General features: G+C 40.6%; 1 protein-coding gene across 3 annotated transcripts in view; it reads left to right on the forward strand.

Moving 5' to 3' along the window:
* The window catches only part of SPON1 (spondin 1), a 363,430-nt gene that overhangs the window by 134,087 nt on the left and 213,208 nt on the right, over positions 1–16,135 (forward strand). For all 3 annotated transcript variants that reach the window (XM_044929565.2, XM_044929564.2, XM_006054443.4), the window contains one exon: positions 5,824–5,957. In XM_044929565.2, coding sequence (XP_044785500.1) covers positions 5,824–5,957 — 134 coding nt within the window. The remainder of the gene's footprint in view (positions 1–5,823; positions 5,958–16,135) is intronic.

Here is a 16,135-nt window from a genome sequence, read left to right on the forward strand (position 1 = left end):
TAAAAGGATAGAAATCATACCATATCTGCTCTCAAACCACAGTAGAATTAACTAGACATCAATAACAGAAAGATAACTGTAAAATCCTCAAATACTTGGAGATTAAACCACACATTTTTAACCGACACATGGGTCAAAGAAGAAATTTCAGAAGAAATTTTAAAATATTGTGAACTAAATGAAAATGAAAATACAACTTAAAATCTGCACAATGCAATAAAGCAGCACGTAAGAGAAATTTGTATCATTGAATGTACATATTATAAAAGCAGCTGTGCCGCTAAGTCACTTCAGTCGTGTCCGACTCTGTGCGACCCCATAGACGTCAGCCCACCAGGCTCCCCCACCCCTGGGATTCTCCAGGCAAGAACACTGGAGTGGGTTGCCATTTCCTTCTCCAATGCACGAAAGTGATAAGTGAAAGTGAAGTCGCTTAGTCGTGTCTGACTCTTAGCAGCCCCATGGACTGCAGCCTACCAGGTTCCTCCATCCATGGGATCTTCCAGGCAAGAGTACTGGAGTGGGGGGCCATTGCCTTCTCCATGGAAAAGCAGAAAAACTTTAAATCAATAATCCAAGCTTCCACTTTAGGAAACTAAAGAAAGAAAAGAAAAATATATAAAATAAGGAGGAAAAGATAATTTAAAAAATTAAAGCATAAATCAATGAAATTGAAAAAAATATCAGAGAAAATCAACAAAACCAAAAAGCTGGCTCTTGAAAATATCAGTAAGATTGATAAGCCCTTAGACAGGCTAACTGAACAAAAACCAGAGAAGACACAAATTACTAATATTAGAAATGAAAGAAGGGACATCACTACAGATCCCATGGCCACTAAAAGAATAATAAAGGTGTGTTATGAATGTTCACAATTTTGATGACCTAGATGAAATGGACCAATTCCTTGAAAGACACAATTTGCCAAAACTCACAAAATAACAAATAGAAAAATATAGAAAATAGAAAAAAATGTTTTAAGAAATTGAATCAATAATAAAATCCTTCCAAAACAGAAAGCACTAGACTGAGACAGGTTCACTGATGAAGTCCACAAACATTTAAGGAAGAAATTATATCAATTTTCTACTTCCTAACTCATTCTCTGAGGCCAGTGTCACCCTAATACCAAAAGTAGACAGAGACATTGCAGAAAAAGGAAAACTGCAAACCTATATCTCTCATGGACAAAGATGCAAAATTCCTCAATAAAATATTAGGAAATCAAATGCAACAGGATGTGAAAAGAATAGACACCATAACCAAGTGGGATTTATCCCTTGTAAGGCTGGTTCAACACTTGAAAAATCAAGTAATATAATCTATCACATCAGCAGGCAAAAGAAGAAAAATCACATGATCACATCAATAGATGCAGGAAAAACATTGAACAAAATCTAACACCCATTCATGATAAAAACTCTCAGCAAACTATGACTAGAAATAAAGGTCCTTAATGTGATAAAGAGCATACAAATAACATATACCTAATATCACACTTGGAGAAGGCAATGGCAACCCACTCCAGTACTCTTGCCTGGAAAATCCCATGGATTTTCCGGGGGAGGCTGCAGTCCATGGGGTCTCTGAGGGTCGGACACAACTGAGCAACTTCACTTTCACTTTTCACTTTCATGCATTGGAGAAGGCAATGGCAACCCACTCCAGTGTTCTTGCCTGAAGAATCCCAGGGACGGGGGAGCCTGGTGGGCTGCCATCTATGGGGTCGCACAGAGTCGGACACGACTGAAGTGACTTAGCAAAGCAAATATCATACTTATTGGTAAGAAACTTGAGACTTTCCTGCAAGGGTCAAGAACAAGGCAAGGATGTATCCCCTCACCATTTTCAACATCATACTGGATATCCTAGGTAATGTAACAAATAAGGAAATGAAAGATACAGATTTGAAAGGAAGAAATAAAACTGTGTTTGTTTGCAGATAACATGATTGTCTACAAAGAAAATCTGAAAGATCAACAAAAAACCTCCTGAAACTAATAAAAATTACAACAAAAGTTTAATAATTGCCAGGGATTGGGGAAAGGAAGGGATGAACAGGCAGAGCACAGAGGACTTTTAAGGCAGTGAAGTTAATCAATACAATACGACAATGGTGGATATATATTATTATACATTTGTCAAAACCCATAGAATATACAAAACCAAGAGTGAACACTAATGTAAACTATGGACTTTGAGTGATGATATATCAGTGTAGATTTCTGTAGGCTTATCAGTTGTAACAAATGTGCCACTCTGGTGCCTGATGTTGATAATGGGGAAGGTTAGGCATGTATGGGAATGGGATATACGGGAACTCCCTGTACTTTTGCTGTGAACTTAAAACTACTCTAAAAAATTAATTAACTTTTTAAAAAGTAGCTCACAGTAAGGAGAAAATAGATTTGGATCTCTACACCATGATATTAAAAAGCAAATTCTAGATGGATTGAAGACCTGTGTGAAAATGAAGATATAAAGCTTATGAAAGAAAATACTAGAGAATGTCTTTCTGATCTCAGTTTTTTAGGCAAGACCAAAAAAGTGCAAGCCATAGGAAAAGAATTGATAAATTTGACTAGATAAAAGTTATTAAAGAATTCCAAGTATAAGATAAACATCTGGGTGACACAAAGATGTTTGTCAACGATGAGCAATTCATATTGAGAAAGTCCTACAAACCAACAAAAAGAGAAAAATCCATTGGTAAAGATTCTGAGCTGGCAATTCCCAGAAGAACCCTGATAAATTTATAAAGCAATGCTCAAACTGGCTAGTATTAAATGAAAACATGCTACTATTTTATTTCGGATTGGAAACAATTGGAAAGTCCAGTAATCACAAGTACTAGTGAGGATAGGGGGAAATGGGAACAGGTGTGCATAGCTTGTAGAATAAAAATAGGTATACCCATTTTGCAGAACAATCTGGTACCACTTGTAAAATTAATATGGCTAGACCCACAACCTCACAACCAACAGTTCCACTACATGGTTTATATTACTGAGAAACTCTCATGTAGGTTCAAAAGAGGAGCACTGGAGGATTTGCATTACAGTAATGTTTGTGGAGGAAAAGAGCTGGAAGTCAGCTCAGTGCCCCTCAGTGGGATAATGGTAAGTAAAATGTGGTCTATGCTTTCAGTGGAGTACTAGGCAGCAGGCAGTATCAGTGTTACATTCACATGTAGTAAAACTGACATAATAAGATTAAGTGAACTATATGGCACGTGGAACTCTGCTCGATGTTATGTGGCAGCCTGGATGGGAGTGGAGTTTGGGGGGAAATGGATATCTGTTTATGTGTGGTTGAGTCCCTTCTTCCCTTCGCTGTTCACCTGAAACTATCACAACATTGCTTGTTAATTGGCTGTAACAATACAAAATAAAACATTTAGGGGAAAAAAGATTATGTGACAGAAATATTAAAATACAAAACAACTCTATGTAATTTCAAGTAAATTATATATACACAACTTATATGCAGAGTACATCATGAGAAACACTGGGCTGGAAGAAGCACAAGCTGGAATCAAGATTGCTAGGAGAAATATCAATAACCTCAGATATGCAGATGACACCACCCTTATGGCAGAAAGTGAAGAGGAACTAAAAAGCCTCTTGATGAAAGTGAAAGAGGAGAGTGAAAAAGTGGGCTTAAAGCTCAACATTCAGAAAACTAAGATCATGGCATCTGGTCACATCAGTTCATGGGAAATAGATGGGGAAACAGTGGAAACAGTGTCAGACTTTATTTTTGGGGGCCCCAAAATCACTGCAGATGGTGACTGCAGCCATGAAATTAAAAGATGCTTACTCCTTGGAAGGAAAGTTATGACCAACCTAGATAGCATATTCAAAAGCAGAGACATTACTTTGCCAACAAAGGTTCGTCTAGTCAAGGCTATGGTTTTTCCAGTGGTCATGTATGGATGTGAGAGTTGGACTGGGAAGAAAGCTGAGCGCCGAAGAATTGATGCTTTTGAACTGTGGTGTTGGAGAAGACTCTTGAGAGTCCCTTGGACTGCAAGGAGATCCAACCAGTCCATTCTGAAGGAGCTCAGCCCTGGGATTTTTTTGGAAGGAATGATGCTAAAGCTGAAACTCCAGTACTTTGGCCACCTCATGCGAAGAGTTGACTCATTGGAAAAGACTCTGATGCTGGGAGGGATTGGGGGCAGGAGGAGAAGGGGACGACAGAGGATGAGATGGCTGGATGGCATCACTGACTCAATGGACGTGAGTCTCAGTGAACTCCCGGAGTTGGTGATCGACAGGGAGGCCTGGCATGCTGCGATTCATGGGGTCGCAAGGAGTCGGACACTACTGAGCACTGAACTGAACTGAATATGTATATATATATATTCAAAAGAACATATATAAAATTGTTATGAGTGAGTAGTAAATAAGGAAGAGAGATGAGAGAAGAATAAAGAATACTGAGATAAATAAAATGTCTTTGTTTCATCACTGGATAACAGTGATGAAAATATATAATATGACAATTTTTTAACTGCTTTCCTAAAGAAGAGGAATTTTTTTAAATGTTAAGTAAAATAAATACAATATGGATATAGTCTCACTAAATTGTATTTGAAAATTTAATGAATAATTCATATAAAGTACTCAGCTTAGTGCCTGCTGCTGCTGCTGCTGCTAAGTCGCTTCAGTCGTGTAGTCGTGTCCGACTCTGTGTGACCCCATAGATGGCAGCCCACCAGGCTCCCCTGTCCCTTGGATTCTCCAGGCAAGAACACTGGAGTGGGTTGCCATTTCCTTCTCCAATGCATGAAAGTGAAAAGTGAAAGGGAAGTCGCTCAGTCGTGTCCGACTCTTAGCGACCCCATGGACTACAGCCTACCAGGCTCCTCCATCCATGGGATTTTCCAGGCAAGAGTACTGGAGTGGGGTGCCATTGCCTTCTCCGCAGCTTAGTGCCTAGCCTATACTAAACACTCAGTAAATGTTATCTCTTAATATTAACACTACTCATGATACAGCCTGCTGCTGCTGCTGCTAAGTCGCTTCAGTCATGTCCAACTCTGTGCGACCCCAGAGATGGCAGCCCACCAGACTCCCCCGTCCCTGGGATTCTCCAGGCCACTACCAATCAATTGGGGTTGGCGCTTAAGACCCATTGGACTTAGATGATTTTCCCCAAAAGACCCTTCCAGGTCAAATTGTCTGTGGTTTTATGAGAGGGATAGGCAAGTCCTGGCAGCAGACCCAGAAGCAAGCAGAAGAAATGGTGAAAACAGCTTTGAGGGATGGGGATGACTACCAGCTTTTCTGCAATGTCATGGAAAACCTTGATGGCTAACTTGAGAGAACACAAATAAAGAAAGGAAATGCTGCAGAAGTGCATAAAACTGGGTGACTTTCTGTACTTTGGGATACTTCCTCCAAAATGAGGGAGTTTCTTTTAACATTTTAATTTCAAGTTATAAGATTGAATCATGAAGTCTAGGTATATAGTGTTTGCTTTGGATTCTCTCTTCCCCATCCTCCACCTTCCCTGAACAGGAAGCCAGGTTATTGTAATCAATGAGCAAGATCATCACCTAGTGGCCTGTCCCTCAAAGTGCTGACCTAAGATCCTGGTCCCAGAGAGAAGAGAACCTGAGCTATACTCTTGTCTTTATGTTAAATGAACAAACATTGAATGGGACTCTGTGCCGGGCAGTATTCTGGTGTCCTGGGGATATAGAACTGCTAACAGAAAATGACAGATTTAAAACTAAAATTAAGGAATTGTCAACACTACAACTTCCCAAAGTGACATTGCCTTTTAACATGTTTATTTTCCACCGGTTCTCCACAGATCATAGATGAAGAAGAAACACAGTTTATGAGTAATTGCCCCGTTGCGGTCACAGAAAGCACCCCACGGAGGCGGACGCGGATCCAGGTGTTCTGGATAGCGCCACCTGCAGGAACTGGCTGCGTAATTCTAAAGTAAGTGAACGTGGAATCCTCAGAACTCTTCATTCCCCTTCCCTTTGTGGCTCATGGTGTAGTTGCAGAAGGAAAAGTGGCTTTCCTGGGGTCTCAGACAAGTTGCATCATCTCTCTGCCCTCCATTATCTTGACTCTAAAACGGGACCATCTTTGCTAAAGTGCTATAAAAATATCAGTGCTTCTCCCATACAGTGATCTTCTGATCACTATCTTCCTGGAGATAATGATCCAACGGCTGGTTAAGAAAAATTACAACCCTGCTGAGGATAATTTTTGGCTTCCTCCATCTTGAATTTAATGCTCTATATCCTTAAACTGTGCTAAGCGGACTGAGACCTGAATATAACCTCCATTGGCCCCAGGCTCAGCTTCATAATCCTGTCATCTTCCTTCTCCCATCAAAAATACCCTCTTGCACCACTTCTCTGGGGCCCTTGATCCTCCTTTAGGCGAGTCACAATAGGTGATGAGAAGTATTAGCCAGTCAATGGTTTTCCTCTGAAAGGCAGCATTATCTCAAACCTGTGTTTCCAAAGTTGTATGTCATAGAATGATGTTCAGGGAGATGTAAACAAGTGGGCAGGAAATCAATTTCTATGGTTAAATAAGTTTGGAGAATTCTGTATGCTATATATCCCCTTCTTGCCGATTCACAACATATATTAACATATTGAAGGTTTTGCAAAGTCCTGCCAAAAAGAGATCTGTTTAACTTGGTTTCACCCAACATTTCCCAAACTTGACTGCAAAGTTCCTTTTTTGCCAAGACATTTATTAACATTCAGCAGTTTGAGAAATGCAGTTATCACCTATTTTAAATACCATATTTTAAATATATTTAAAGGCTATATCGAGTGATACTGGGGAGTTTAGGATTTCAGAAGGCCAATCGTCATGGGTAGATGGGCAAGGCTCCAATGCCAGCATCTAAGAAACACTTTTTCCTGGAGTTAGGAGCTGGGAACTTCCCAACCATCTTCCACTTTTACAGATCCCCCAAGGCATTATGTATGTATTTGGTTCACTTGTTTGAAACTCTGGCAGGAGAACATTTCTTAAGACTTACAAGTCCAGCCTGGTCCTGAGAAGAAACTGATAAGGAGGCATTTTTCTTAGGCTCTCTAGTCATTGATGTTTCTTGATCCAACTGTGCCTAGATTATGGAGGGAAAAAAAAAAAAAAAACCACACACAGAGATATATCTGGAGCCTCTGTGCATTGTCCAGACTTAGCCCTGGATTTGGCCTGGCTTTGCTACTATCTGTATGGATATCATTGTTTTCTTTAGTTTAATGCAAGCTGAGCATCTTTTCTCACATTCCTTGAGAAATTTGACTTTTGGCATTAATCTACATTGGTGATTTTTTAAATTTAGCAGTAGAATTTATATATAACTATAAACTCCATATATAACATGTATCTAGTATCTAGCTGCAATGTGGGAGAAGGCCTTGTAGAAATAAATGAAGACCACTGAAATGAGAACAGAAACTATTTATTCAGAGGTTGCTCTATAGCAAGGGAAGTCAGCTGCCATCACTAGAATTTGGCAGAGACTCAAAGACAAGTGAGGAGTGGGAAAGCTTTATAGTGAAAAAAAAAAAAAAAAAGATTTAGGTAGTTTCTGACTGGAGATATTTGGTGTGGGGAAGTCGAGAGCGGGCTAACTAGAAATGAAGCATCTGACGTGGTTGGTTTGGAGAATATATTTGGCTTTCTCTGACTGGTCCTGAGCTGGAAATAGAGGAGGCAGTGGGGGCAAGAATTCGAGAGTTGGTATCACTGACCAAGTCCTAACCATGCTGGGCTAATGGCTGCAGAGGTTGTGGTTTGGCTTCCTAGACCATTTGCTGCAGAGGCTGGGGGTCAGAGTTTTTTGTCATTGTTATATACAGCCTGGCCTTTGTCCATTAGTGTATTCATTCAGCCTCTTAGGCTGGAGACCGGGTTCTCAACCTGGCCTTCCGTACCCATGCCCCTGTCCATGGCAGCCCTATGACTCCACAGAGCCTGGGGCCCTCCAACATTAGATCTACCTGATGAATCTTCTTGCTCAAAGGGCTTCCCTGGTAGCTTTGCTGGTAAAGAATCTGCCTGCAATGAGGGAGACCTGGGTCTGATTTCTGGGTTGGGAAGATCCACTGGAAAAGGAATAGGCTACCCACTCCAGTATTCTTGGGCTTCCCCGGTGGCTCAGCTGGTAAAGAATCTGCCTGCAATGTGGGAGACCTGAGTTCAATCCCTGGGTTGGGAAGATCCTCTAGAGAAGGGAAAGGCTACCCACTCCGGTATTATGGGCTGGTGAATTCCATGCATGGACTGTATAGTCCATGGAATTGCAAAGAGTCGGACATGACTGAGCAACTTTCACTTTCACTTTCTCTAAAACTCTATCCCTTTGGCATAGATGTCTGGTTTTCTTTGATTTACTGTTCTCACAAGCCAGACGTGTTTGATCTTCCTGTTGGAAGCCAGAAAGGCATCTCCTTGTTTACATTAAAAATGAACATATGTGAACATATGCCTGTAAATTAACATTGAACAAATGTGGCTTGTTCAGTCACTCGCTCTTTCAGTAAATGTAACTGAACTTCTGTTTGCACAGGTGTCAGTATTACACAGGCAGCTGAGATTAAGGTCTTGGCCCTCAAGGTTCTCAGAGGCCAATGGAGGAGAGAGAAAGGGGCAACCAATACTTTCTGTCTGCCGTGAACTCCGCTACACATCTAGCAGTTTTTGTCTAACTTAATCTTCACAATAGGCTTCCCCTTTTCATGCAGGAGGTCACAAGTCCCAGTGAATTAGGCAGTTTCTTGAAGGTGCATGTCCATTTAATGCTAAAGCCCCATGTTCTTCCTTTCATCTTTTTCTGAAGGAATTAAATATAACCTACAACCACTAAAGAAATAATGATTTTATAGGTGAGATGTAAATATATTCACATTGAAAAATGTCACACAGTATAGAAAATAGTGAAATATGGAAAAATAGAGAATACAGAAAAAGTGAAAAATCCCTGACATTTCTCCCGATAAATCCCACAGTCTTCTACCCAAAAGTAGCAATAGATATCAATTTGGTGTGTATTTGTTAGACTTTAATGTGTGCATTTATATGTATTAATATATAAATAAACATATAAGTACCCTTTATATAAATGGTATCATGGTCTGCATGATGTCCTGAACTTGAATGGATTTTAACTAAATAAAATGTATTAAGGATATTTCCAGGTCAGAACATATGGGTTTATCTCTCTTTTTAAACTGTTGCATATAATCTACTGTGAAAATGTGTTAATTATTCCATGGTAGATGGACATTTAGATTGTTTCCAGTCTTTTACAATTACAAATAATGCTATAATAAACATTCTTATATATGCCTGCTTGAGCAAATATGCAAGTTTTTGTCCGTGGTAGCTGCCAAGAAGTAGGATCATAAGGGATACACATTTATAATTTTAATAGACACTGCCAGATTTTCTTCTAAAAAGCTTGCCAACTTAAACACTCTCCCTGCCTGTGAACAAGAGAATTTGTTTCCTTATTTGCTTAACAACTCTTGATGTTTATCATTCTTTAAAGTTCTGCCAATCTGATAGTTAAAAGTAACATTTTCTGGTAATTTTTTATTTTCCCAATTACTAGTAATATTAGAATCTTTTCAAATATTTATTCCATTTCTCTTTTCTGCAAATGGCCATTCACATCCTTGTCCACTTTTCTGATAGTTCCTTTTTAAAATTGATGTTTATATATATATCTGGTGACTCAGTCGGTAAAGAATCACCTGCAATGTGACAGACCTGGGTTTGATCCCTGGGTTGGGAAGATCCCCTGGAGGAGGGCATGCCAACTGACTCCAATATTCTTGCCTGGAGAATCCCCAAGGACAGAGGAGCCTGGCAGGCTGCAGTACATGGATTTGCAAAGAGTCGGACATGACTGAGCAACTAAGCACACAGCACATATATTTCTGTATATTTATATATAAAATATATTTGTATATTATGTATAAAATATATTTTATATTACATATTTTATATAAAATGTATATAAATGTTATATGTAAATGTCTATAAATATATAATTTTATACATTTATGCTTAAAATTGATCCTTATACAGTACAGATAATAACAATTTGTTATAAATTTCAGATATTTCTACCTTTCTTTGCTTTCATCATCATAATTAACTTTGCTTTCATCATCCAGAAATTTGAAATTTTGATTTTAATCAAATGTATCTATTCTTTCACTTATGAATTTTGATTTGTATCCTGTCTAAAAATAATCTTCCTACACAGCCAAGGTTATAAATATATCCCCATATTATTAATATTTTTATAGGTTTAAAAATAAATTTAGGTCTTTAATCTTCTTGGAATTTACTTTTGTGAATAATATGGTATCAGTAGGCCTCAACAGAAGATAAAAGGCACACTCAGCAGAAGTGCCAGAAGGTCAGTTGAATCAGGGGTCCATTTATGATGAAAGTGTTAGTTGTTCAGTCATGTCCAAATCTTGCTGACCGCATGGACTGTAGCCTGCCAAGCTCCTCTGTCCACGGAATTCTCCAGACAAGAATACTGGAGTGGGTTGCCATTACCTTTTCCAGGGGATCTCCTGACCCAGGGATCAAACCCGGGTCTCCTGTTGCAGGCAGATTCTTTACCATCTGAGCCACCTGGGAAGCCAATGGTGTGGCCAAAAGAGAAGTGGGAAGAGCCTTTAGCGCCCAGGCCTAAAGGGATAAGGGGAGGACACAAAGGATAAACAGAAAAGACCACCACCTCCCAGGAGCTGAAACCTTTGAATAAGGGAAGCTACTAGCCTGAGGTGACCCCACAGGGACCCCAACCTTGATTCCCTATCAGTTTTCCCTTTTGACCTTGGCTTCAACTATGAGGACAACAGAGCCCATTGCTAGAGTCCACGCAGATTCTCCTCTCCAGCAAAGATCAGGGTGTGGAAGGATGCAGAAGTTGGCTGGAGGGGCAGACCAGAGCTGGCCAGCACAGATGAGAAATCAAAGTCTGCTTATTTCTCTCAAAATGGCTTGGTCATTGTTGCACATTCGTTTGTCGAATAGTTTGTCCTTTCCTCAATTGTTTGAAGTGCTACTTTATCAAATATGAAATTTTTATACAGATCCATTCTGTTCTGTTGATCTTTTTATCTATTCCTGCACAAAACCCATACCATTTCATAGCACAGTTTTATTTGATGTTTTGATAGCAGGTCATTGCTCATTAATCTTCTGGTTCAAAATGTTCATGGCTATTCAAGCAGATTCATAATTCCAGACAAATTGTAAAATGAGTTTATTGTGTTTAATAGAAACTTATATTGGGATTTTGAATGGTATTGCAAACCCTACAATATGTTCCCATATATAGCATCCTTATGATGTTTTCCCCATTAGAAATATGGAATATCTCCTATTCAGGTCTTTTATGTCCTTCAGGAAACTAATGTAATTTTTCTTCATTTAGATTGCACATTCTTATGAGGCTTCCTCCCCCCAGGCATAGATATTTTATAGTTTTATTGCTTTTGCGAATGGGCTCTTTTTTCCTATTAAACTTTCTAATCATTGATTGCTTATGTTTAGGAAAGCTATTGATTCTTGTACCTTGAGTCTGAGTTTAGGCAGTGCTGAACTCTCTTGATAGTTCTAATGGCTTCTTTTTTCGTTCTTTTGGGAAGTAATAAATATACCTTTGTTCCTTTTTCATGTTTTAGTTGATTATCTGTCACCTCTAGTACAATATTAAATGGTGGAATTCATGCTTATTCCTGATTTTAAGGGGAATACTATTATAGTTCCTTTTTAGTATAATAGGAAGTACAGGATTCAAACTGATGCCTTGACTCAAGTTGAGAAACACTCAAGTTGTCTAGCTGAGAAAGTTTCCTTCTTTTTCATGTGGAAGGTGGTGTTGGGAAAACCAGTCACCCAATCAGTATCCAGTGTACATATACTAGGTACCCCGAGTTGACCAGCGCTGAGAAAGTCTCAGAGTATAAACAAGGCTCCTGACTTCCAAGACACTAGGCTGAAATCTAGTTGTGGCATAAATAAAAATGTGTATGCAAAAGTTAATGAATCTAAAACAGACATGAACTGGGGACAAATTAAACATGGTTAGTCAGAAAGTAGATGCATGAAGAATGTAATAATGGGAGCACCAGAAGTCCTTAGAAAGGTTAGTTGATATGTTGAAGAAAGTAGTAGGGTTTGGGTAAATGGACAGAAGGGAAGAGGTCATTCCAAGTGAAGGGGGTGGACAGGGAGAAAACTGCTGTGAGGAGTGGGAGGGGAGAGTAAATATGGTAGATCTGGGGGACAGTAAACAGACAGACTTGGTGAAATTCGAAGGTCTTTGGGGGCCAAGATCCATTGCTGAATCATAGAAGTTCTTCAGTATCAAGATGAAGAGGTTGATCTTGATTCAAGAGGAGTAAGGGAGCCATTAGTGAGTATTAAACTCTGGACTGACATGCTGGGAGGAAAGTTCACTAAAAAAGTTAGTAAGGATGCTTCAATCTGGCAGCAATATTCAGGAAATATGAAAGAGGAGATGCTAACTTTGTTGCAGAGCCCTCACTTGGAAAAACGGGCGTTTGCCTTACTCTGTTTGGGTAATATTCCCGGGAGAAGGTGGCTGGCTCATAGTGTAAGCGGCACAGTCTGCTCAGTTTCTGCAGATGACAGTTCTGAAGCCCACTTAGCTGATTATGTTCCGTTGCCCAGGAGGGCTGGGAAGGGAAGCACGGAGCAATTATGACTTTCCTTTTGGCACAAACCTGACGCCGTTTCTTTTCTATTTGGATGCAAAGATTTGAACATTTCTAAATTACAGGCTTTCCAGGCATTCTTACTAGCTTTCTCCCTGCAAATGAATGACCCGGCACTTAGTTTCCCTGGCATGCTACAGTGCTGCAAACTATTATAGCAAAGTAGTGACTGACTGAAAGAAAAAGCCTCTGTGAATAGATGTTTACAGGCCCCATCAGAGGGAAGTCCTATGCCCTTAAGTCTGATATAAATTTTGTCCCTTGAAGTGATCCTCTCTTTCCATAGCTTTATTACTAGATTTATGACACTCACTTGTCACCTCCTGGGAGGGTCTGAGATGTGGGTTGCCTTTCTCTGAAGGAGACAGTCACTTGGTAAACCATTTGGGGAGTTCAACTTCATAAAACAAGGATTGGTGGTAGGCAGAAATAACAGCCCAGCACCAAGCCCTGCTCTTGGGTACATTACAAATACTTATTTAATCCTCAGAGCAACCCCATGAACGGGATACTGAGGAGGACTCCAAGGTACCAAGAGGTTAAGTAACTTGCTCAAGGTCACAGGGTAAGTGACAGAGCTGGAATTTAAACAGAAGCATCTGCGATCTGAGTACTGCACTCTACCATCTCAGATGGGCCAAGTTCAACTGCAGCTACCTCTCCAACATCATCATCATCTGCGAGGTCTGTCTCTTCTTTCCTTCACTAGCTTTATATTTGCTGCCTTATTCGCGGACACTTCTTGTCTCACTGTTGCAGGAACCTTGTACTGTTCCCCTAGCTCCTCCCTGTGATCTTCCTCACACTGGCATAAGAATTGCTGTCCTCATACACAGCTGAGCAACACCACTTACACATCAAACTTGAAGGGGGCCCTCCATCACCTTCCAGATCAAGTCCAGAATCCTGATCAGAGCACTAAAGTCTCCCTCTGTCCCTTACCAGAGTCACTGACCAGCCTCTTCTTCCCCTGAATCCCTCCATGAACGCTGTTCTGCCATTCTTGTCTGCTCACTCTCTAACATTTATTGAGCACCTCCTGCATGCACAGAGGCTATCTCTGAGGGTGTCACAGTCAGGGGTGAAACACATATCAAGTCCCTAGTCCTTCATCTGCATTTCTGAAATCCAAAAAGTTCTAAAATAGGAAGATGTTTTCCTAACTCTTCTAGGGCCCAAGCCTGCCTTGAGCTGACTTCAAGTTACTTATAGCTTTTCAGTGTGAATATTAATGTATTTGCTGCTGCCCCAGACCCTGATGAGGATGTTACAAAATATATGAAAAATATTATCTTCTGAAATCCAAAAATATTCTGAATTCTGAGACGTGTCTGGTCTCAAAGGTATGAGATAAGGGAACTTAGCTGTCTGATGGGAAGTTTGCTCATGGAAGTATCACTTAGGGTGCTGGAGGAGCAGAGAAGGCAGCCCTCTGGCAGGACAGGGCTTCACAGAAATGTTAAAAACAAGCACTTTGTTGCTTGTCAGTGAAATAACCTGTTCCCAGATGCAGCTGCTATAAGATCTGAGACCACCTTCAGTGTTCCTATCACCAAAGTATAAAGCCAAAATTCCTTAGCATGGGGTCCAAGGTGCCTAGTGACATTTCTAGACACCTTTGCAGTCCATTTCTAGGTGTTCCTCCTCTCACCCAAGGCTGTGAGCTTCACAGAGGAGGGGGTCAATTGTACTCATCTTCGTGGTCCTAATACAGGAGTTGGCAGACCACAATCTGTGGGCCATATCTGGCCCACTGCCTGTTTTTATAAAGGAAGTCTTATTGGAGCACAACCAGGTTCATTCATTTATGTATTGTTTAGGGCCACTTTCATCCTACAGCAGCTATATCAAGAAGTTGCAATAGAGAACTAATAGCCTACAAAGGCTAAAATAATTTTTAAATGGAGCCTTCTAGAAAACAGTGTACTGACCCCTGCTCTAATGTATCCCCAGTGCTAGGAATGCAAGCAATTCCTGGCCTGGACTCTCCTAAAAGCCCAGCTGGGACAAAGTCTTGTGTTCAGGCAGTTTATTTGGGAAGTGATTCTGGGGAAGAGGAGGGGCAGAGGGTTGTGGGTTTATTTGATCAAATGTTGTTAACCTGTCCTAGATGATACTTGATCCTCTAGGACTTTTTGAAAAGCCTTATGACATGTATCTCAGAACTGTGTGCCCTGGAATGAAGGGGAAAGGCATTATTCTCCACTCATCAAGGGTAGCCCCACAAGCATTAATGCCCTGCAGTTCTGGGCTGCACTTAGGTGAATGTTCATCAGATTCTGAACATGCACTGCAGCATCAGAGAAGCTCTGGGACGGGAAGCAAGAGGTACGCTACACGGACAAGGTGTGTACCATCCAATGACATGGACAGAGCTGCTCACTGCAACAGAGGATGGAGTCAGAGTTGGGATGAGAGGATGCGAAGAGGTGTATAGCGATGCTCAGTCCATCACTTAGTGTGAATAATAGTGTAAGTTGCTTACATTTATGCCAAGAACTATGCTAGGTGCATTGCATGCCTTATCTTACTTAATCTTCATAAAAGCCCCGTGGGGGTCTTCATAATACTATTTCCATTTTCTTGATGGGAAAACTAAGGTTTAGAGAGTTTGTATTCAGGATAATAAAGCAGTTAAGTGATGGGACTGGGTTTTTAACCCACTTCCATCAACTCCAAAGTCCTTATTGTTAACTAATCACCACCAAGCTACATTGACCCCCACACCCCTGCCTTCTGCCTCAGTTGGCCTGTGAAGCCTGGAGGGGCAGAGTCTCTCCTGTAAACCAGGGGCTGAGGACTGCCTGTCCAGTTGAAGGGTGGTGTGCGGATACTGTTTCCAAAGTGAAGAAACTAAATGTCATTTATAAAATGGAAAACAAACCCAGGGACCTGGCAAGACAGAATCTTGTTAGTGGGAAAGAAGGATGAGTATTAGGAGGAAATAGCCAGAGCTCATCATACTTTGTAACTTCATGTAACTTCAGCTTCACCAACTCTTTTTATCTTGGAAGGAAATATCACAAAACCCACATGTGATGACTCTGTGTATGATTTACAGGCAGCTGGCAGGGTTAGAAGAACCTGATGTGGCTGAAGTGCAGCTTACCCTACAGTTTTTTTTGGCATTAGGTATTGAGAAGAACTATGGGCTCTTTTGTCATAAAAGAGTGACTCTCCCTTGAGGCTGACTAGGAAGGACCTCAGCAATGCTAACTAGGGGTGGAAGCAAAGAATCAACAGAAAAGGGGGTGGGAAACCCCAGACCCGTGGAAGTGTTGGTTCTTGGGAGAACAGTTAGAGACCAAAGCTATGGTTAAAAGGCAGTATGTGCTTGGTTCAGGAAAACCTAGATACTCCAAGACTACCACC

This window comes from Bubalus bubalis, chromosome 16, assembly GCF_019923935.1.
Source record: "Bubalus bubalis isolate 160015118507 breed Murrah chromosome 16, NDDB_SH_1, whole genome shotgun sequence".
Taxonomy (NCBI): domain Eukaryota; kingdom Metazoa; phylum Chordata; class Mammalia; order Artiodactyla; family Bovidae; genus Bubalus; species Bubalus bubalis.